General features: G+C 41.6%; 1 protein-coding gene across 10 annotated transcripts in view; it reads left to right on the top strand.

The window, feature by feature from the left end:
• Positions 1-22380, top strand: part of agrn (agrin) — a 356879-nt gene extending 334499 nt beyond the window's left edge. For 3 of the 10 annotated variants that reach the window (XM_049463009.1, XM_049463011.1, XM_049463017.1), the window contains 10 exons: positions 664-775; positions 2787-2798; positions 4765-4881; positions 5397-5580; positions 6681-6768; positions 8405-8428; positions 10640-10672; positions 14061-14285; positions 15785-15888; positions 19042-22380. In XM_049463009.1, coding sequence (XP_049318966.1) covers positions 664-775; positions 2787-2798; positions 4765-4881; positions 5397-5580; positions 6681-6768; positions 8405-8428; positions 10640-10672; positions 14061-14285; positions 15785-15888; positions 19042-19199 — 1057 coding nt within the window. In that variant the 3' untranslated portion in view covers positions 19200-22380. The remainder of the gene's footprint in view (positions 1-663; positions 776-2786; positions 2799-4764; positions 4882-5396; positions 5581-6680; positions 6769-8404; positions 8429-10639; positions 10673-14060; positions 14286-15784; positions 15889-19041) is intronic. The other 7 variants (XM_049463015.1, XM_049463018.1, XM_049463019.1 and 4 more) reach the window with 5 other exon arrangements.

A 22380-nucleotide genomic window follows, 5' to 3' on the forward strand; every position in this document is an offset into this window, starting at 1 on the left:
AGATTACTTAAAAATGATGAGTTTGTTTGATTTTAACAACTTTTTAAAAACTCTGGAATATAATCAAAAGCAAGATGGATGATCACAAGCCATTAAACCAAGCTGAACTGCTTATTTTTTTGCACCAGGAGTGGCATAAAGTTATCCAAAAGCAGTGTGTAAGACTGGTGGAGGAGAACATGCCAAGATGCACGAAAACTGTGATTAAAAACCAGAGTTATTCCACCAAATATTGATTTCTGAACACCTAAAACTTTGTGAATATGAACTTGTTTTCTCTGCATTATTTGAAGTGACAATATTTTTATGTGGAATTTTAGAGAGATGTTGTCTGTAGTTTATATAACAAAACAACAATGTTCATTTTTTCTTAAATATATACCTATAAATTGGAAAATCAGAGAAACTGATTCAGAAACTGAAGTGATCTCTTAAGTAAGCTGTACATTATTACTCTCCCCTAAATAGTCTTTTATTAGGTTTCTTATGTTCTTTCTTGTTGTGTAAGTGAGCTTTGGTTTCTTGTTGTTTTGTCCTTTACTGCTTTAGCATAACATAACTGTATTTCATCGTTAATAGACCTCTCTTTTGTGCTAATAAAGGTTAACTGGAACGTAACTTTATTAAACTTTGTTTATGTGTGCGTTTGCTTTTATGCTACAGGAGCAAAGAGAAGATCAAGCTGAACGTTTGGAACACGGTGAACCTGGAGAGAGCCCAGCGCAAGGGAGAGATCAACGTTAATGGCAAAGACCCAGTCAGAGGAGAGTCTCCGGTAAGAGGCCTCGGAGCTTTTTATTGGAGCTCTGGCTTCAGCTGTGGCTTTGTACCTGTGTTGCTGTGCCTGAGCCAAACGAGGGCAGCCTTGGCTCCGTGTTAGCTCTGAAGGCCGGGGTGCTGGACTCTTGCTTACGCAGCAAATATATGCAGTAATATTTCCTCACTTCAAAACGTCCTCGCGGCACTTAACGAGCCGGCTAATGTGGAGCCAACTTTGTTCTCTGGCTAGCAGTGCTAATGAGAAATTCATGATGTGCCGGGTGCATCTTGTGGAGTCTGGAGTGGGGTTTGGAGTGGAGTGTGTGTGTGTGTATGTGTGTGTGTGTGTGTATGCTATGCAGCTGGGTATGCGGCGCATGCATGAATGTGTGTATGTGTGTGTGCAAAACTTTGGAAGTGTTCCCCGCAAGGCCCCTCAGCTGTGTGTTGCTTTTGTACACGTCTTCCCACTTTTCTGCGCAAATGACTTGACTTTGTGCTGCTCATCCGATGTGCACTCGTGCACCCACTCACATTAACCCACACAAACCGCTTCCTGTGTGTTTAGATGGATGTTAGATGTGCTCAGAAAGGGGCCCTGAAAATGATGTGATGCCACATAGAGCCGCATTCAAAACGCCCGTTTGAAAAAAAGGCTGTGTAATAGAGGAGTTTGAGCGTTTGCGCGTCCCCCAATTACGCTAAGGAGCGTAATTTGCGATTAGGCCCATATATTTTGTGCGTAGGCATTTCGGAAAAAGCGGCATGACTCCTGTTTTTATCAAGCCATCCTACATATGGTAATTGTGTTCGGTTCCAGCCGCAGAGGCAGAAAATCTTATTAAAGCGAGAGGATGATGGAGAGGGAAAACATGGGGCGAAGAGAGCAGAAGGGTCCTGTTATGAAAGGCCTGTCTCGCAGCCTACAGAGTACCCCCCTGGAGAAATACTGTTTATCCCCCCCCCCCCCCCCCCCCCACAGAAGCCTTCGCAGCCAGGCCCGACTCCGCCGAAACAAGCTGTAGCTACTCTCGCTTGTCATGAAGCGGAATACAAACACAGTGTGTGGGTGCAGTACTGTAAAATGCGGTCGGAGACTTTAGTATTCCTTCCTGATCTTCTGATCTCCTCTCCGAAGGCTGCTTGGTTTTCTTTTGTTGTTGTTTTGTTGTTGTTAGTTTAGATGTGCACTGCATGATCTGTCTCTGTTGTTTGGTATGGCTGGCTATTTTGGCTCCTTTGTGTATGCTCATCGTCAAATACATGGTTGCGAAAAATAGCTGCACCCAGAAGGAAGTGGCAGATTGCAATGCTATTTATTAGGAAGGAAGGTAAATGCTACATGGGTCAATGCATTTTAATTTAAAATTAGGTGCATATGCACAATTCTTGGTCATATATATTGAGCTACACATATAGAAGTAGTGTGTAAAGCAGGTGTAAAGCAACTTTTCAGGAATCTTAGCATGGTATCCTGTTTTAATAACCTGTTAATAACACATCCAAAAGCATCCCACACATATTTCATCCACAGCAGTGTGTGAATGAGCATTAATTGTCCTGATGAAATGGTGCAGATGTGTTAGAATTCAGAAAAGATAGGGCCACTCATTCCAGGGCCTAATTAAAGAGCCTGTAATGAAGACCAAAAGTGATCTAGCATAATAACACTAGCAATAGCACATCTTGCCGCTGACCACAGTGCTTCCACACAAGGATCCGTTGTTTTTCTCCACCCAGACAAAAAAGCTGGACTCGTCACTTAAAAAAAATGACCCACTGCTTTTTTGAGTCTCTCCATGACAGTCTGGCACATTGATTCCTTCTGGGTGCAGCTATTTTCTGACGATGAGTGTCTATTGCTTATGTTCTTTGCTTTTCCTTGCTGCACTGTATATTTCTATTTGTACTGACATTCTGTTTTTTCTTCTCTGGTAACATTGTTTTCTTCCTCCCACCTTTTTCTACCCCCCCCGTCCCCGCCCACCTGCCCTATGCTCTTTTTTCGTGCGCTGTCTGGATGTAAGAAATCGCGCAAGGTAATGAACTGAATGAACTGAAAAAGTCTGATCACCTGACGTCCTCCTGAACATCCTCCTTGTCCATTTTTTCCCTGTGACAGCACCATCGAGTTCGCTCCGCCGTTCATCTCTCTCTCTCTCTCTCTGCTTCATTCTCCATCCAACCAGAGCAGGCAGAAGGAAGGGAGAGATGCGAGAGCTGTGTTTTCACACCGTTCCATATGCCAGGGCGAGAAAGGGAGAGCGAAAGCGGGCCCAAGCGAGAGAAGAGAGAGAGAGAGATCGAGATTGAGAGAGAGGACAGTTGAGGAAGAACTCGGTTTGGCTTTCACCTCGGGCCAGCTGGTATGGGGGCGGCAATGAAAAGAGAGAGAGTGTGAGAGCTAGAGAGAAAGATAGAGAGTAAGAGAGAGAGAGAGAGAAAAAGAGAGTTGTCATTTGACCACCATTATTTCAGCAGCCTTCCTACAACAATGAAACGTCTTCATTAGTTTCGCGTGGGAGGGCCATTAAACAGACTCACAGTGGATGGAGACAGTTAAATAGCAGAGGGAGTGAAGAAAGGAGGAGGGAGGGGGGTGGGCAGGCGAGCGGGCGAGCCAACGAGCGAGAGAGCAAACGAACAAGCAAGCGCGAGAAAAGAGAGGAGAGAGGGAATGTGCAGTTTAAAGCCAAACTTTGTTCTTTTTTGCTGTTTGTTTTGCGTTCTCTCTCCACGAAACTTCATTGTAACACCCTCAGTCAGTTTTCTCAGTTTCTCAGTGCATTCTGATTCCAGCAGAGCGCGAGAGCAAGAGTGAGAAAAGAGAGAGAGAGAGAAAAAAAAAAGAACGAGAGAGAAAGAGAAAGAGAGAGAGAGAGAGAGCCTGTGGCTGCCGGTGCATGGCAGCCTTGTGTCAAGGTCCTTCACTTCACCCTGCTCTGCCCACATCACACAGAAGCTGGGCTGAAACGGTGTTGGCAACCCTGGCTATGCTGGCTACTCTGGCTTCACTGGCTACGCTAACTTGGCCCAGGCCAGTAGCTTGGACAGGCCCTCAGGTCCATAGCCAGGCTTTTTCAAGCCCATATCTGTCTCTGTTGTATTTTTTTTTTCTTTTTTCTTCCTTTTTTTTAATCTGGGATAAGAGCCGGACCCGGTGCCAGAAACTGGCAACCCATTTGAACATTTCATCTTGTTTTCCAGCAATTAGCTCGCTTTCCTCCCCCTGAGGCAATTATTGCTCTACATAAAATAAAGATCCTTTAAATCGGCGTACGTGTAGCCCACCGCGTTTAAGCGGGAAAAAAAAAAATTGTAATTGAAGCCGTTCTCATGCAGGTTGGAGAACAATGATTTCATGGTCATCTGCAGTGCAAACGACCCCCCAATTAAGGTTTACCACTCGGAATATAAAAGGTCCGAGCAATAATCACACATTCATTATACTCTTTCATTAAAAAGCCATCCATATCAGTCGTACTCATTTCAATCGCTCCAATTCTCTTTGAGTCTTTGAGCCCCCCCCCTCCCCGCCTCTACCAACCACCCCCACCAACACCCCCACCCCCACACCCACTCTCTTTTACTCTTTTTCCTCTCCCCTCTACTGTCTCTTATGTGTAGACTATGAGCAAATGAATCATCTGCTATTCACAAAGAGAGAGAGAGAGAGCTGCACCCGAAATCAATTAGAATGTTTTGTAATACAAGAGATGTGACTAAGCATTGATGTGGCTAAGGATTAAATGCAAAAGCCAAATTAATGTGTTGGCTCATGCTAACTCTCCTTTTTATGTATCGATAGGCTACACTTTGTATATAATACTGTCTCTCTTTAAGTATAAGTTAAATGAGCCAAGAGTGTGTATGAATTAGAATTCAAATTAAAATTAATATATGCTAATAATTAACACTCTGGCATAAAGAAGGGTTAATTTTTCAATGTACCTGTAATGTGCTGTAGATATGTTCTCACCTTGTTCTTGTTTCAACATTCTCCAGAACCAGCACAATGATCTCAATCTGAAGGAGTCGCTGTACGTGGGCGGAGCTCCAGATTTCTCAAAGGTGGCCAGGGCGGCGTCTCTTAAATCAGGCTTTAAGGGGGCCATCCAGAAGGTAAAAGCCTGTTTTTTTTTTTCTTCTTCTTGATTATCTGTGTTTGTTTAGACAGTATATGTCCCAAAAATATGTAGCTAATTTTAAGAATTATATTCTAGTGATTTAGTGTAGTACTAAAATGGTATAATAATAATGCATCTCCAGCCTTTTAAAAAGCAATAAGATTTTAATTATTTACTTTTTCGATTTCTAAGCATTGCAGTTGGATTATAAATATCTTAATAAATAAAACAAATAATTCCTGATTTTTTTCCTGTTTCAAAAAAATTATAACAATAATGAGCAATATAGAGGTCAGCAAAAAAAAGACTGTGGTTCTTCTATTGTACATATTGTACGATAAGTCAATAACGTAATTATCATGATGGGCTTATCTCACACTTATCTCGTATAGACATGTGGTCCATTAAACACACACAGCGAGTGCATTGTTACCGTAACACCACTCCATAAATTCATTATGAGTGTGTGCTGGTTCAGTGGGTTATTGATCTGTTCTGCTTTGTCCACAGATCACTGTGATGGGCACACAAATCCTCAAGCCTGAAAATGCGCTTCACTCCAGCGACGTGTCCATGTACTCCCACCACCCATGCTCCGGCGACGTGTGTCACAACGGTGGAGAATGTGTACCAATGCTTGACAGCTATGAGTGCGTGTGCCCCTATGGTTTCACTGGAGCACAATGCCAGCATGGTGAGTGTTTTGCTTTGTTTTTCCTTTTCCACAATTCTAAAATCTAAATTATTGTATACAGTGTAAAACAATCGAGTTAGGCCAGTGTGATTTTGAGTTACTTAACTTATTTTAGCAAAAGCTGAAAAGCATCTTGGTATTATTAAATATCACAGCATCACCAGAAAGATGTAAGACGTCTTGGCCTCAAACTTTTTAGTTCTGCATTCTGGTTAACATAAAATTTAGTTTTCAGCATCAAACTCATTTGTATTAGAGCTGTAGCTCTCTATTACTTGGGGGATATCCTTCTTGTTCTCTTGTTCTTGGACTCCTGATCATGCAGGGCTTTTTAATTCACTGGCTCTGAACTTATGATTATGCAGTTAGACAGTTGTGCTACTCAAGCAGAAAAAAAAAGTGTAAAACCATTTTGATGTCCCAAGTAAAAAAGGAAAAGTAAATTTGCTCAGAACTGTCTTTTTATTATGTAATGTAATTTCACAGCTCTGGAGTAGAACCACAGTCTAACTGCTGCTCATTAAGTGAGAGTTCAAATCTCAGTCAGAATCCTTCCAGTTACATCATTTGTTTTAACCTGCTGAAGGGAATAGAAAGTAAACAGATCAAATGAGATAAAAATGGGAGTTTTTGAGTTTCAACTAAATTAGTTCAGTTTAAGTACTCTTGTTAAGCTTGTTTAAGATGGCCTGAATTCAGCCTGTATTTTTACAGTGTAGACATCCCACCTCTCATTCTTTTCCTTATTGTTTATCCTATAGCAGGTGTTATAAGCCATTAGCTAACATGACCACTGCAAAAGAGTTACTGGCTTTTTCATCACCATCTTTAAAAAAACCCAGAAAACAGCCCCAGCTTTCAGCATGTTTAGTTCCGCTTCGATTGATATTCTCAGCACAAGTGCGAAAAACTACAGCCGAAGAACTTTTCTAGACTAACCTCATTAACCTTGCTGTGCCTCCTTCCTGTTTTTTTAACCTTAATTAAACCACACAAGCATGAAAATTACAATACATCACACCTCCTCTCCTGTAATTAAGGAGCGCTGTGTTGCTTATCGATTGATGTAATGTGACTCCCCTTCCTCTCTTGTTTCCCAGCCACATACGAAAAGGCCGCGGGGGAGTCCGAGGCCATAGCTTTTGACGGGAGAACGTTCATTGAATATCACAACGGAGTCACCAAGAGGTAAGAGATCTCAGCGAGTCGTCGGACGGCTCTCGGCCTCGTCCGGCGCTCTCCGAATGAATACGTTCCCGTGCCCTCCAGCTGTATGACCCTCACTCAATGAGCACCAATGACGTCAAGTTAAATTACCGGCCTCTTTTTGGCCCTGTGTGCCTACTCGTTTCGCCTAATGGCTCGCTCTCATCCCTCACTATTTCCACCGCCTCTGATTCTCTTCTGTCTTCAGCGAGTCTTGCTAATTAGCTGCCCAGTTCCAATTACAGTGCTGCCTGGAGCGACCTTCTCTCAGTACTGTCCTGCAGAACGCTGAGCTGATATATTGTCCGAACCCTTCCACCCGTCTTCCATTATCGGAAGCTTAAAGCCCCACGTCTTCATTAGGGCACATATCGAGAAGCACGTTTGGAGGGCTCTCTCTTTAATTGTTTTCTTCTTCAATCATGAGCTAATTTCTTCTCCTCGGATCAGTCTCGTTTGCCCGTGGCTTTCCGACAGCAGTGGGGTCACATACGTAAAAAAGTCATTAATCTCTTTGTCGTAAGTGAATCAAATGAAACTGGATTGCTCTTCAGAAGTGCATTGTAATGTATCTTATTATCTCGTCCTTCTCTTAACAAAGCGGGAAATGCCAATGGTTGAACTGTAGAGGTTTACTGTTGGAAACCATTAGCAGATACGCTATGATTGGCTGTAGAGTAGTACATTAGTATGCTTCTGTTGGACAGGCATATCTAAATAAGCTCCCTTGATCATCGAAAACTTGCTTACATTTCCCCTTCTCTTAATAAGAGTGTAATAAGAGTGTCTTAATCAATCCTGTCAAATAATAATTACAACATTTTAATGCTTTCCAGTCTAAGATGACAACTGCAGGGTTCACAGATCCAAATCTGAAGTATACACCTGCTGTTCCAGATTGAGAATTGGGATTGAGTTCTAGTGACCAAGTGTGAACAGAGCCAATCAAAGATCCCATTTACACCTGTTCAGGATTATATCTGGTTAAGGCCAAGTCACTTACAAATACGCAACCAAGAAACTCTTCATCCACTTCAGGAAGTAGACTGAGCCATTTGCCATTTGAGCCACATGTATTAACTGTGTAAACTGATCTCTCTGTCCAAAAAGCATTTAAAAACCAAAACTTCTCCCAGTTCAACCAAGGAAAATGCCAGTAATATTTGCATTGCAGTAAACGATTTCACATATTCAGTCCCTTATATTAATAACATTTCAGTCTGACTTACTGGAGATACATTTGACAACCAAGTGCTATTAAATACATGTGGCTAAAATCTTAGATTACTAGTCACACCAAGTGACCAGGTGTAAATGGGGTCAACGTGTTGATCTTGAGAAACCTTTTAGACCATTTAGACATCCTACAGTTGTCATACATATAATGTATTGTGAAATCTGAGAGTATCAATGCTGTGTTTTTCTTGGCCCCAAAGAAATACACTTCCTGTAATCCCTGCCAGACAAGACTGTGGCAAGGAGTTGTAATCTGTTTGTCTGGGCGCTATACATCTTCTGTCTGTCCTTTTGTCTGTTGGTCTATCTGTCTGTCTCTTGTCTGTGTCCTGTCTGTCTGTCTCATATGAGTGTTCCTTATTATCTTCTCTCCGCACACAAGCCAACTGACCAATGAGATCCCTGAGTAAGTAACCCAGGTGTCTCCTGGGATAGATTGAATCCAAGCCAAACTAACACTGTAGTAAATCCATTTTAGTATTTAACCCGACATATTGTTGCCCAACATAATCCAAAGCGTTTGATTTGAGCATCATGTTAAATGAATATTCATCAAAAAAGTCAGGCCTCATCTGTTTGCTGTTTCTACTTTGTATTCATACATTTTTTTTTCTGGAAAACCTTTTTAATTGGGTGTTTACTTTCTCATCAGGTGCATTACAAACTAGTTATGGGAATGCATGCTCGGCATGCATGATGAGCATTGTGTTCAGCTGAAACACTGCAGAGTATCTCGGCAGAAAAGCATGCAGAACTGGATTAGCACAAAGTTTATCCGCATACCTGCAGTGGATGTGATTAACTGTTGTATGAATTTGAATGAGGCCCCCATTTAACTGCAACTTTTGATGTGTTCTCTGTGGTTTCACCCTCTCTGAACCCTTCTAACTAGCTGATATCCTTTTAAACTGCCACATTTTAGGCTGGTTTAGAACTTCCTTTGACTGCCCTGTAAGAGAACTGTTGAATCTGTAATAGTTTCCCTTTTAGAAGCACTTATTTTACATGACTGTTTCCTTCTGAATGTAATTAACTGAATAAGTGGCTGCACTGAGCCTTGGTTGGCAGCTTGATTTATTTGGAATTATGCTAAGTAGCTCCTGTGGAAAAATTCCCCTTCCGCATTTTAGCCATGTCAGTTTGTTTGTCAAATCATTAGCCGTGATTTCTGATAATTGCGTCCGAGGCTGAGACGGGAAGTGACATATTAATCAAGGATTTGCCTTTCAAGAATAAAGGCCTTCACTGGCCGAAGAATAGAGACGTAATGAAAGACCGATAGAGTAAGTGGGCCGGCTCAGGCATCAATACTAGTTAAGCGCAAGGCCTTCTTCAGCAGCTCTGGCAATGGCCTAGGGTTTAATTCATGTCACTTCCTGTATAAATGAAGAGCCAGTTTAGAATTAATCTTAGCCAAGAGCGCTGACCAGCCCCTTCGAACGAGTGTCATCAATTCAACATGATTTGGTTTTGTAGAGTCACTCAAGTTAATGAATTCCTCAGAAGACATCAACACACTGGGCCTGTAGCTGGCTGGAATATAGTAATATTAACTGTTACTCTTTACTGGACTGGTCATCTGTCTTCATTCTCTTTCCTTTGCTCTGCAACCTTGGATCAATTTCCCCATGCCCCATGATTTCAGGGACCAATTCTCTACCACTGCCTTTTCATAATTGGATGTTTGACCCCATTTCCTTCATGATGGAGTGCCTTGTTTTTGATTGGCTTTGCTTGAGGAAGCTCGATATTGGATTATAGGAATCGTTCGCTCACTTTGCTCACTCACTCACTGACTCACTCACTTAACTGGCTGGACTTGAAGAAACTGTTGTGTGTATTGAGCAAATTCCCCACAATTTGGTGCCAATTTGGAGTTCCAGTCTTCAATTTTATGCGAGAAATTTGGAAGGGTTAGACACTAGTGTTTTTATTTTATTATCTTCAGTATCAGCTCAGCAGGCTTTGGGCTAGTTTCATTAGAGTGGCAAGACTTTCTGATTCTATCTTGCCAAACATTTGTACATACAAGTGTAGCGTCTGTCATAATTCCATGCAAGTATTGGATGGTTTTTGCAGAACAATGAAACTTTTGTGATGTTAGAGGATGACTCCTCAATTTGACAATAGTTTGATGCATCTTAAACTTTCTTTGTAAACCTACTACTTTACTTTACCTACCCTTAACAAAAAAAACAGTCCACACAGTGTCAGTGATGCAAAGCACCAAAGATGTTTACATTTGTGTAGACTCTTCTGCCTGCTAAATGTGAGCAAGCGAGTGAGCTGTAAGCCCGGTCTACATCTAAAAAAAAAGGTTCCTCAAACATCCACTGGAAAGTTTTTTTTTTAAAGGTTCCAAAAGCCATTCTTGTCCAAGGAGCTGTTTTTTTTGGCAGTGTTGATCTTCTGATGACATCATTACTTGACCTTTACTAGCCTAATCACAGATATATTAGATTAGATCTAACACCACTGCCCCAGTCCAGCCCGCTGGAACAGACCCTCGCTGGCCTCAGTGCCTTATTTCTACCCCACAGTGGGGGTGGCAAAGGGTTTCTCCCTTCGCCCTTTTGAGCTTATTGCATGCCCTTCATTTTCTCCCCTGTCCTCTAAGCCCCAAGTCACTGGAGAATCCATCTGACCAGAGGTGAGTCCCCCCTGTCTGAGCTGCATCTGCCTGCATGCTGCCCACCCTCCTACTCTACAGCCTCTTTCTCCTCCTCTTCCTCCTCCTCCTCCTCCACACGGGCTGAAGGTCATGGTTTGACGAACAATAGCAGCGGAAAGAAATGTCAGATCCCTCTGCCTTTATTTGAAGAAGGACGGATGCACTTGATCTTGTCTTTCTTGAGAGGGCACCGAGATAGTGTTTAAGTTAAGGCTGTTCCCGAGTGAAGCACTGCCCCCTACGGGTGGACAGAGTGAATGGAACGGACTTAGCCAGTTCCCTGAGCTGACTCCTGAAGCCGTTTGAACTTGTATGAGGAGTAATGGACGTGAAGCACCACTTCATTGCACAAGTCCCTTTTAAAAGCTGGTTTTATTAACTGAGCCCTCATCCCGGGTCAATTTCAATGATCTGTGTACATTGACGAAAGTCAGAGTTTGATGTTTAAGCACCACTTCAAAGAATTTCGTGGAGGCTTGCAGGGGTGATTCCTAATGGTAGAGTGATCACGAGAAGAGCAGTTTTGGAGTGGCCCAGGAATGGCAGTTAGCCGCCCTGGCTGTCAGCCCCGTGGCGGAGGGGGAAAAAATGTGTGGAAAGAGTCCAGTCAGCACATTACATGTGTCTCGCAGGGGAGGAATTCAATTACACCAAATAATTATGCAGCTTTACTCCATCAAGGCCTCATCTAACACAATTTGCATAATGAAATTTTGTCTTTTAATTAAAGAAAAGGAGGTCTGTCATTATTTCCAATTGTACCGGGTGCTTTCTCGGGACGAGCGACGTAGCCAGCCCGCACACGGCGATGCGCACAGGCAGCGGTGCGCACAGTGGAGGGGGGAATCGTTCCAGGGGAGGTGGGGTTTCAAGGCGCAGCCTGGTTTCTTAGCGTTCCTCTGCTTGGTGGGTTTGATTAATAAGACCTGGCACCCTGCCGGAGTGCACCCACACACGGTGCGCTCAGCGGGAAAGCAACCTGATGGCTCCCCGTATTGGAGACGACATGCAGCGGTTGACTCTAGGCTCTTTTCTTCATCGCCAGGTTAAAGACTCTGAGCTAAAAGGCAAATTCGTAGCTTTGGTAATTACCCAAGGTTCAGAATTCGGGTCAAAACTCTGATTCTAGCTCGGGGTCATCTGTAAGAAACCGTATGACTATTTATGACTAACTATTAACTTCATGAGGCTTCAGCAAACAAACAAATGGACAATGCCGGTGAGATCACAGTTTGGCGAATGATGCCAGACGAGGTCTCTCCAGCGCAGCGTGAAGATTCATGTCCACTCTCCAGCTGCTTTCTTCACCTTTGTGTTCAGCTGTCTTTGTGTCCATTGTTATGTATTTGTTTCTTTGTGTTTACTGTGTTAAATCTGTTCCGTGTCATGTCGTGTCTTGTCCTGTGTCCTGTTTGTTTCGCCTTTTTCTTTTCTGTTGTTTTCTTGTCGTCGTCACTTGTCCTGCTTCTGTTTGTGTTACCTGTTTACAACGCCCAGGCCCACACACCATCACACTAGTCTGACTCACACACACACAAACACACACTTACATTTTCACAGGAGTGGCTCTCTTGATGCCAATAACTGCAGAGAACAAAGAAGCTGTTGTTTAAAAATAGCCATTGTGTGTATGAGTGCTCAGAGCTGAGGGAGTGAGAGGTGTGTGGTTGGTGATGTGGGAATGGGAGGTGGGAGTGGGAGGTGTGGGTACGTGTGGTGATGAACATGTCCCTGCTGACCCAAGCGACAACTCCTACCTCTTTTTTCTTTTTTTTTTTACCTCATTACAAGATAGGTTTGGACAATGTTAGGTGATGTAATCAGATGTCAGCAATAATGGATGAGGAACAGATAATAGGCAATGATTTTAGAAAAATTAGATGAGGGAGAGCTGTGCTGTCTTTAGCTGATTCATATCTGGAAAAAGGACATGCATTGCCAAGTATTATTACACTGATACTACAGCTATGTTAATTTATGTTATGTTAAAGTTTAATTTCATTGCAGATGGTATGAAATCAAGAGATATAATTTAGTTTTGTCTGGTCAATGTCTGGTCAGTGTATTAATATACTACAGACAGGAACTGATTTGTATGACTATATCATGGTCCGTTCCATGTCTCTAGGTCAACACAAAGTGGAATTTTAAGTTGCAATAGGCAATTGTTGTACCGTACTTAACAAAGACGTAACAAAGTAGTCCCTTGCCTCTGTGGTTCTATCAGCCACTGATGAATAACAGCTCTTGAAGTAGTGCTGAGGGATCCCAAAGGGGTCCCAGCGGATGATGCAAGCCTGATATGCAGAAATGATGTTGACCAGAAAAAAACATAAAATATATTGGGTTCATACGGTCTGCAATGGAATAGAAGTTCCAATAAATATAAGAAAATATGGTTTTTTTTATGCACAGTCTATACTGTCTCAGCTTCTTCTGATTCAGTGTTGTAAATAACATGTTTTTTTTAGGTATTTAATGTATTTTATACAGTATATTTTTTAACAAATATATGTACAAAAGTATTTGTATACAGTGTATATATATATCACCCCTCCTTCTATGGAGTTGACTCAGAGGGCATCCCCGGGGATATTGCTTGTCCCTTCTTCCTCCACCCCTCCACCCCCACTTCCACCCCTCAACCCAGAGACCCACATCAAGGGAGCAAGCAGCAAGGGAGCAGATCAAATAACAGATCAGACAGCAGCTAATATAAGAGCATCCTTCCTCCTAAGTCCCTCCCCCATGCAGGAAAAGAGCTGCTAAGCCTGGGGGGGGGAGCACAGGATGAAGTAGAACATCTTAACTCCTACCTCACTAGCCTAAAGTGTGTCACCAGCAGCCTCCCTATCTCACTCGGGCTCACTGACACGTTCACGTGCCAATCCCTCCCCACCCCCAGTTCTCCATCCTCCCTGCAGTGTGGCCTAGTTTACTGATGAACCGTGAAGACCCCTCAGGATCTGAGTACCTTCGCAATCTGCTCTAGTACACATTGGCTCATTACTCCGCTATCTGTGCTCGTAAACAGGACGTCATCTATATACACGTTACAAGCAAGGTCCAGGCAATGCTTCAAGTCTTTGGTATAATTACTGCAGGAAGCGACCTGGGCTACATTAAGTTATACTCTCTTCACTTAAAATGAAGTGAGGTCTGTTGCTAAATCAGCAGGGAGGCTGTTAGATCCTCACACAGACACGTCCTCAGGGGAGCACAGCATTGCAGGAGGAGTGCAGGAGTGCAGAATTTCAGTGTTACAAAAGTAGGGTACAGCCCTCTGATCACAGCATGACCGCTCACCTCCGTTTTATTTTAGTTCACTCATCTCTGTGTTGTTTTTTTTTTTCTTCCCCCGTTGCAGCGAGAAGGCCTTGCTGGTGAACAAATTCGAGCTGAGCATCAAAACAGAGGCCACTCACGGTCTGATCCTGTGGAGCGGAAAGGGCGTGGAGCGCTCCGACTACATCGCTCTGGCCATTGTGGATGGCCGCGTTCAAATGACCTACGACCTGGGCTCCAAGCCCGTGGTCCTGCGCTCAACGGTGCGGGTCAACACCAATCGCTGGATTCGCATTAAAGCCAGCAGGTATGCTGTCGCCTCTTACTGCTTTAGACATGTCTGGACCTCATGTTATACTGGCTTCATAAACCTTGCAAAAACCTTGTATCTCCAAAAAAATGAAAAATAAATTATAGCATTACTATTAGTTGATTCATCTTGAAATTCAAGAATAACTGCCAGATTATTCAGATTATTCAGTCCATGCTTATCAAATGGTCATGTTTTATATATACAAAAAATATAGCATTACTATTAGTTGATTCATCTTGATATTTTGAGAATAACTGCCAGATTATTCAGATTATGTGGAAAAAAAGTGAATAGGTCAGAAATTGAGGTGCATGGTTGTTGCATAACTGCAGCCCATGCTTACTGAATGGTCCTGTTTTATATTTTTAAACGATTATAGCATTACTATTAGTTGATTCATCTTAATATTTTGACATTATGTCGAGAATAACTACCAGATTAATCAGATTATTGGAAAAAATGAAAAAGTCAGAAATGGAGGTGCAGGGTTTTTGCATGACTGCAGCCCATGCTTATAGAATGGTCCTGTTTCATATAACAAAAAATATAGCATTACTTTTAGAAATTTCTTTGAAATTTTGACACTATGTCGAAAATTAACTGCCAGATTATTTAGATTATATAAAAAAGGGAAAAATTAAGAAATGAAGGTGCAGGGTTTTTTGCACTGTGTAATTTAAGGTGGTACAATATACTGACACGCTAAAAGTCATGAAACAAAAACTAGTATCAGATCCCCTGGTTTCCAGAGTCTTTCTTATGTTCCCATGGTCAATTCTAGCCAGAAACTGCAGGTCACTATCATTACCACCCACTGCACTGTCCATTGTGGGTGGTAATGCCTTCTATAACATATTCACAGCACACTTAAATTACCACATAAGTTAATGTCCGTTCTATCTAAAATGGACTATTTAGTCTTGCTCAAATTCATGTTGCTTTGCCATGCACTGACACTCACAAGATAACACCTCACAACTTATACAGGTGTGACTCTTCCCAAGCTCTAACCTGAGGTAATAGTTCATGGTCAATTTGCATACTGGTGTCCCATGAGTTTTGGCATGTCAGTTTATATTAATGAACCCCTCACACAGTGCAACTAATGCAGCTAATGAAATACTTAGGGTCGAAATAATGCTGGCTATTCTTTTTAATATCAAATCAGTGGTTCATTACTGTAGTTGTGTTATAATGCAGATTGTAATTGTAATTTAATATGTATAATTATAATCATGATGTAATTCTCAAACAATTTCATTCAAACAATGTAAAATGTCCATGGCCTAATTAGTTACTAATAAGAGTTACATTCAGAAGAACTGAGAATTCTCCCATCAGCCAATGAAACATAAGGTATTACGTATAAGGGTTAAAAATTCATCAAAATGTGTTTGTGTGCAACTTTTAGTTGTGTTTTTCACATTTCTGATATTTCTGATCTGTTATTGGGGATTGTTCTCTATCTGAACCCTCTCTTTCTCTTTTATCAGAGCCCTGAGAGACGGCTCTCTGCAGGTCGGTAATGAGGCCGCTGTCACCGGCTCCTCACCTCTGGCTGCCACTCAGCTGGACACAGACGGTGCCCTTTGGCTGGGTAAGACACACCTGCGTCTATCACATGCATCTTCTTCCCTCCTCACTGCCCATCTGCAGTAGATCTGCTCCGTCCAAAATGTCTTATCACAGCGGGACTGTGCTACCCGTCCAGCTTCACTCTGAAAGATCAGGCCAGAATATAACCATCCAGGCATTTTATACATCTGACTGGAACCTGATATTTCAGGTGTGATATTTTGTGCTGTACAAACTCTGCTCCAGCCTCTTCTCCAGCCAAGTGTTCATTTTAAAGTACTGTATTCTGGTCAGTATTATACAGTATAATAAGTGTGAGAATTAATTACATGGTTGAGTGAACTTTAGTAATGATGAGTAATGTTTTGTTGTATGTTTAATTTGCAAAATATAATTAATGCAATTACGTAATTGATTATATAGTTAGCGATATAGTGTAGTAAATATATATATATACAGCTCTGGAAAAATTTAAGAGACCACTTCAGTGTCTGAATCAGTTTCTCCGATTTTGCTATTTATAGGTTTATGTTTGAGTAAAATGAACATTGTTGTTTTATTCTATAAACTACGAACAACATATATTGTCATTTAGAGCATTTATTTGCAGAAAGTGAGAAATGGCTGAAATAACAAAGAAGATACAGAGCTTTCAGACCTCAACAAATGCAAAGAAAACAACAGAAATCAATATTTGGTGGAATAATTTGGTTATTAATCACAGTTTTCATGCATCTTGGCATGTTGTCCTCCACCAGTCTTACACAATGCTTTTGGATAACTTTATGCCACTCCTGGTGCAAAAATCCAAGCAGTTCAGCTTGGTTTGATGGTTGTGATAATCCATCTTCCTCTTGATTATATTCCAGAGGTTTTCATTTTTTATGAAATCAAAGAAACTTAACATTTTAGACAAATTGTTGTACATCCAGAGTACAGCTGTCTTTACAGTGATACAGACTCATTGCAATCAGTACAAAATGATCCAGATATGTAAATCAGTATTTTAAATTAATTGAATGTGAATCCTCAGATTTTTTGAGTCAGACTTAAGTTCTGGATCGTACTACCCTAATTTTTATGTGGGACAGTTATTTCTCTATTGTTTAGCTATGCACTCTTTATCTCTCTCATAGAAAGAGACTCAGTTATATCAGTTGAGTTGAGCATTAACACAGTTGCGTGTTAAAGTCTACAGCGCAGTGTTCCTCCTCTCCAAGAGCAATTAATTTTTCAGCAAAGCTGTAAAATGCATCAGAGGCTGGGATGAATGCGCAGCCATTGCTCTGCCATGCTTCCGACGTAGCCATGCGGAACGTCGAGACCGCGATGATTAGAGTCTGAATTGGGAATTGGGAATAGGTTAGTGAGGAAAAAGAACATATACAAAGGTTAAACTCAGTGATAAAGCTGAACTGTCTGAGTGATTTGTTTAAAATTCTTCGCCAGGCCGAGAGTGTTTGCGCAGAGAGGCAGCAGAGGGCCCGCCACCCCCGCTCTGTACGGCAGAGGAACAGGTGCTGCGGACGCCCCGCAGCTAGAATACATTATCCTCAGGCAGCCCTGCACATCAAGAGCCAGCTTTTAAAATCCCCTCTTTCGTATCTCATTATTTATTTACTTATTCAGCTGTAACTCGCATGAAATTAGTCCTGTCGACGCTCCTGTTCCGAAAGCACGCCGGCTGATTAAAGAGGACAGGGGGTAGAGGAAAACACAGCGAGCAGATGAGCTGCGAGGGTCTGTTTTGTTGCGCGGAATGAAGGAGCTGCTGCTGCTGCTGCTCGCGGTGCTGCGGCTCAGAGACTCGACTCCGGAGTTTGAAACACGCCGAGGCCCTGAGGGAGCGGAATTTAGCTCTCGCTCGCAGACTGTCAGAGCGCATCCCCTCAACCTGCCCGCGCAACAACACTGTTTGATCTGTTCACCTGTTACTGAGAAACACCCCCCCTTCCTCCACCACCTCTTTCTGTCTTTCTGTCATCCCTTGTTTTTTGCACTCTGTACCCAAGCCTTCTTCCAGAATCACACACTTGACTTTGTGAACTATCATACAGGCTGGATTAGAATACCTCTGCTGCCTCTGTGCCTTTATAGAAGGAGTAGGTTAACACTATACTGGAATTCTGGAATCTGCTCACTGAATTTCAGTGCACAGGACTGAACTCCATAACATTGCCGATCAAACATTATCTGATTGATATACATAATAAAATAAATGAGTTGTGAAGATAGATTATGTCTAGCATGTTACCATTAGGTTACAAAAGTGTTTGTGACACAATTATGTATCAAAAGTGAGCAAAGCTATACTGTTAGTCGTGGCCATTACAGTACAAAACATACAGTTTTAGAATGATACAGACAACATAGAATAATATAAGTGATTATACAACAGTTAGTTCCGACCCCACGGTATGTATGTATCACTCTGCAGACGCGTTGCTGAGTAATGGCATATACACACAAGACATTTTTGAATCATCACCTCCAGCAGCAGCAGCAGTAGCTTAGCACAGGCTAGCGCCCAGCCATGGCGCACTTCAATCCATTAGTCACCTCGGCCACAGTCTGATAGCCGGAACAGTAACCAGCCAGGCTAAGGTAATGCTGAGCTAAAGCAAGCTACACTAACCTAACCACAGTTCTGCAGGCGCAGTTAGCCAGCCGGCTAGCTAAACAACACCACCCAGCAAACAGGCAGAAAAGCTCGCAAACTCACAGCTTTCACATAAAGACGACTCCATGGAGCAGAAGAGAGTTTCAGCATTATTTCACGGTCCTAATGTTTACCAACTCCTTTACCCCCCATTTTTAATTTCAAGCTAACGTTCGTGGTGTTAGCCTGTATAAACCATAGGTACAGTTCTGTTACAGTTCACTTGTCATGGAACTAGTTTTTGGCGGAAGCATATTAAAGCATATTCATTATAATTTTTTTTATTCATTTTGTAAAAAAACTGTTGCATAAAAGCAACATTCACACTCGAGGTCGTGTGTTAGAGGGAATAACATCATGATGTTACTCGCGATAACACACTCCCTCTCGTGTTCGGTTGCGTAATTAAATAACGAACGGAATAGTAAAGCACTTTAATGGATGGAAATCTACTTTTTTCAAATCAGCATTCGCTCACTGTTCCGTTCTCCTCTCCTCTCTCTCTCCTCTCTTCAGGTGGTCTGGAGGAGCTGTCCGTAGCCCGCCGGCTGCCTAAGGCCTACAGCACGGGCTTCATGGGCTGTGTGAAAGATGTGATAGTGGACGGGGTGGACCTGCATCTAGTGGAGGACGCCTTAAACAGCCCCAAAATATTACACTGTTCAGCCAAATAGCCTGGCACCACCTCCCTCCCAACGCCATGTCTACTGCTGTAATTATTTTCTATTTTTGTATACTTTTCATCGCTTTTTATATTGGAGAAAAAAAAAACAGAAACATTGTTTTTTTTTTTTTTTTTTTCGTTTTTTTTTTTTTTTTTCGTTTTGTTTTTGTTTTCACTTTATATATATATATATATATTTTTTTTTTTTTGGTTCGTTTTTATCCGCGCCTCCATCCATAGTCTTTCTTCGAATTGCAGTCCTACACATGGTTTCGCAAGACAAGAGAAAACACGTATTATTTGTTTCGTGGTGTTGTCTTTACCAGCACCAAAAAATAGAACTCTATATATATATATATATATATATATAGATATAAATATGAATATATGAAACATTACCTTGCTCATTACTTGAAATGGCGAATAAGGTTGGTGCTGTTTGTCCTCTCTTGATTGCCTTCTCTCTGTGCCATAATAATTCCTACCAACGCCACAGTACATTCCACTGAGCCGCCGCAGATCTGCTGCAGATCATCGCTGCCTGTTTGCTTCTGACTGCAGCGTCCTAACCAACAAAGCGTCTGCGCTTCCTGCGATTCCAGGAATTCCCACCATTCCTAAGATTCCCTGCTTTATCTACAATGGAATGGACTGTCACTCTTAACTGAGCTAACCAAGCGAAAACAAATGTGCAAAATGTCGCTTCACGCTACTAACCGGGCCTCCTGATGTTAACGTCGCTATGTAAGCGCCGCTACCGAGCTCCCTGTTATCACTGAGCTTGTAGTGAACGAACTTTCAGCTTCTAGCTTTTAGCGTTTAGCATCCCGGAAAGATTAAGATCATTAAAAACCAACATATCATAAACCGCCAATATGTCTCTTCTTCTCTTTCTCTTTCTCACGTCAAACTGAACTGAGCGTCTTCATCAGATGTTCGTAGAAAACCTAGATAGTTCCGAAGTCCAGGAGACTGTGAATATATCACGGAGAACTCTCGTCCGTCTCATGTGTCGTGCACCGTATCTAATAGACAGTACAGACTTTACAGAATTTGACCACTTGACTTGCTGCATGCAGTCCTGTTGATTTATTTTTGTTTGTTGGTTTGTTGGTTTGTACGTTTGTTTTGTTGGGTTGTTTCGTTTGTTGTTGTTTTTTTTTCTTGGTTTCTCTTAGTCTTACTTTTAATCTACTTCCGTTCAGGGCAACAACAACTAAAACATGAAAAAGATCATTTGATGAATATGAGTTTAATGGATTAGTTCATGTGGGCTGTTCTGAAAATGTTAATGATTCTTAAGATTCAGAAGAATTCATCTGATCTGGGATTTGATTCCTTTATTTTTTAAGTTGAAAGAAAGGGATGGATATGTTTTTTATATATTTGTCCCTTGTCGGAATTTCTGTTCGTGTTGGACCTTGGGGGGGAAAAAAAGAACAAACGCTGAGGAGAAACTGAATGAAAAACAATGTTGTTGTTACAATGTTGGCCACAGGGAGGCACTGTAGCACAAGAATAAAGACAGATAGAGAAGAGACAGGAGACAGAAGACAACTGAAGACGCCAAACGGATGCAAGAACACTGAAAAGTGTGGGGTTTTCGCTCACCAGAACACCTTTGGACAGCATAAATAAATTTCTTCACGAGAATGAGAACGATGCTTTAAGAACAAACTAAAAAAAAAGACAAACAAACACTGTCAGCACTTGCTTTGAGATAAAACAAAGGGATGTGACGTAACGTGTAGACCCTTGCGTTTACTGACTGTGGCTCTTCAGCAGCGGTTAGACTAAGCAAACGTATCGATAACAATAACGACGATGAAATAATCAAAATAATAATAATGCATGGGTTTGTTATATCGAAAAAATGATTCTTTCTTTTTTTTTGTAACATGTTTGAAGACAAATGTGATGCAATTGTTTGTACTGCTGACCCAGACATTGTACGAGAAATACCCTGCTTTCAATACGTCCTGAGTTCTGAACTGATTTGCGATAATCCGAGACACAAAAATATGCCTGTTCATAGTATGCTTATCTCTTCTTTGTGGAAAGAAATTGAAATCTTTATATTTGCAGTTTTTAATTTCCTTCTTATTCTTATTCTTCTTTTTTTGTTTGTTTCTTTTTTAAAGAATTGAGACTATTATGTACAGCCCTGCAGTTATCCTCAATGTAAATGAGTCAGTCATGTGCATCATCTGTGGACCTTTTGTTTTAGTATTATACACTGGAATCAAGTCAGTTCTTGAACCAAACCAACCAACTTTGTCTGTTCACATTACGCATCCTGGTTTATACTGGTTTATACTGTATATGGACCTGCATTACGCAGGATTTCTAGTGTTTCAGGGAAACAGAACCCTCCGTTTTCATCTGCATTAGCCGACAAGTATCCAAACCCTCTCACTATATCTAGTGTAGTGTATAGTATAGATCCACACTAGATTTCACACTTCCTTACCTCTCTCTTCAGCAACACAGGACAGTCTTCAGTTTTCTATTCTGTTTTTTTTTTGTTTTGTTTGTTTCATTATTATCTTTTACTGTTACCGGTTCTTTCTTTTTCTTTTTTTTTTTTTCTTTTCATTAACGTCATCCAGTGGGACCACCTTTTCCCCCCACCCCGCTGCATGCATGGAAGGTGCTGAAAGGATAAAGTGCAGGGCTCATGAGGAGGACCAGGCAGATGGAAAAATAATAATAATAATAATAAAAAAAAAGTAAAACAACATAAAAACTCCTCTGTCTGGACCCAAACTGTCTGAGAAATGCCTTAAAACCCCATACCGTTCTGTGCTCTCACTTTATTACAGCATTAGCCGTCGCATTGGCCCCATCCTCGATCGATCATCACACCCATCATGTAAGATTAATGACATCCCTGTTAATAATTGTATTAATACTGTTGAGAATATCCCAGAACGCCTCGAGAAATAGCAGTTCTGGGCTCTACGAATATAATATTTACTGTATAAAATACTATTTTCAGTATCTTATTTATGTCTTCGAGTGGATTCCCATACTGGCCTTTGTAAACTACTGTTTTTGATCCAACTATACCTGAAGGGCAGTGCTCAGAATGAGAGTGGCATGACGTTACCATTACTAACTTTATTACTTGTGTCTTGTGTTCCTACCACCATGAAATAAAGTGTAAAACAACAACTGACGTGGCTACTTCA

The sequence above is a fragment of the Astyanax mexicanus genome, chromosome 13, assembly GCF_023375975.1.
Source record: "Astyanax mexicanus isolate ESR-SI-001 chromosome 13, AstMex3_surface, whole genome shotgun sequence".
In the NCBI taxonomy this organism is placed as follows: domain Eukaryota; kingdom Metazoa; phylum Chordata; class Actinopteri; order Characiformes; family Acestrorhamphidae; genus Astyanax; species Astyanax mexicanus.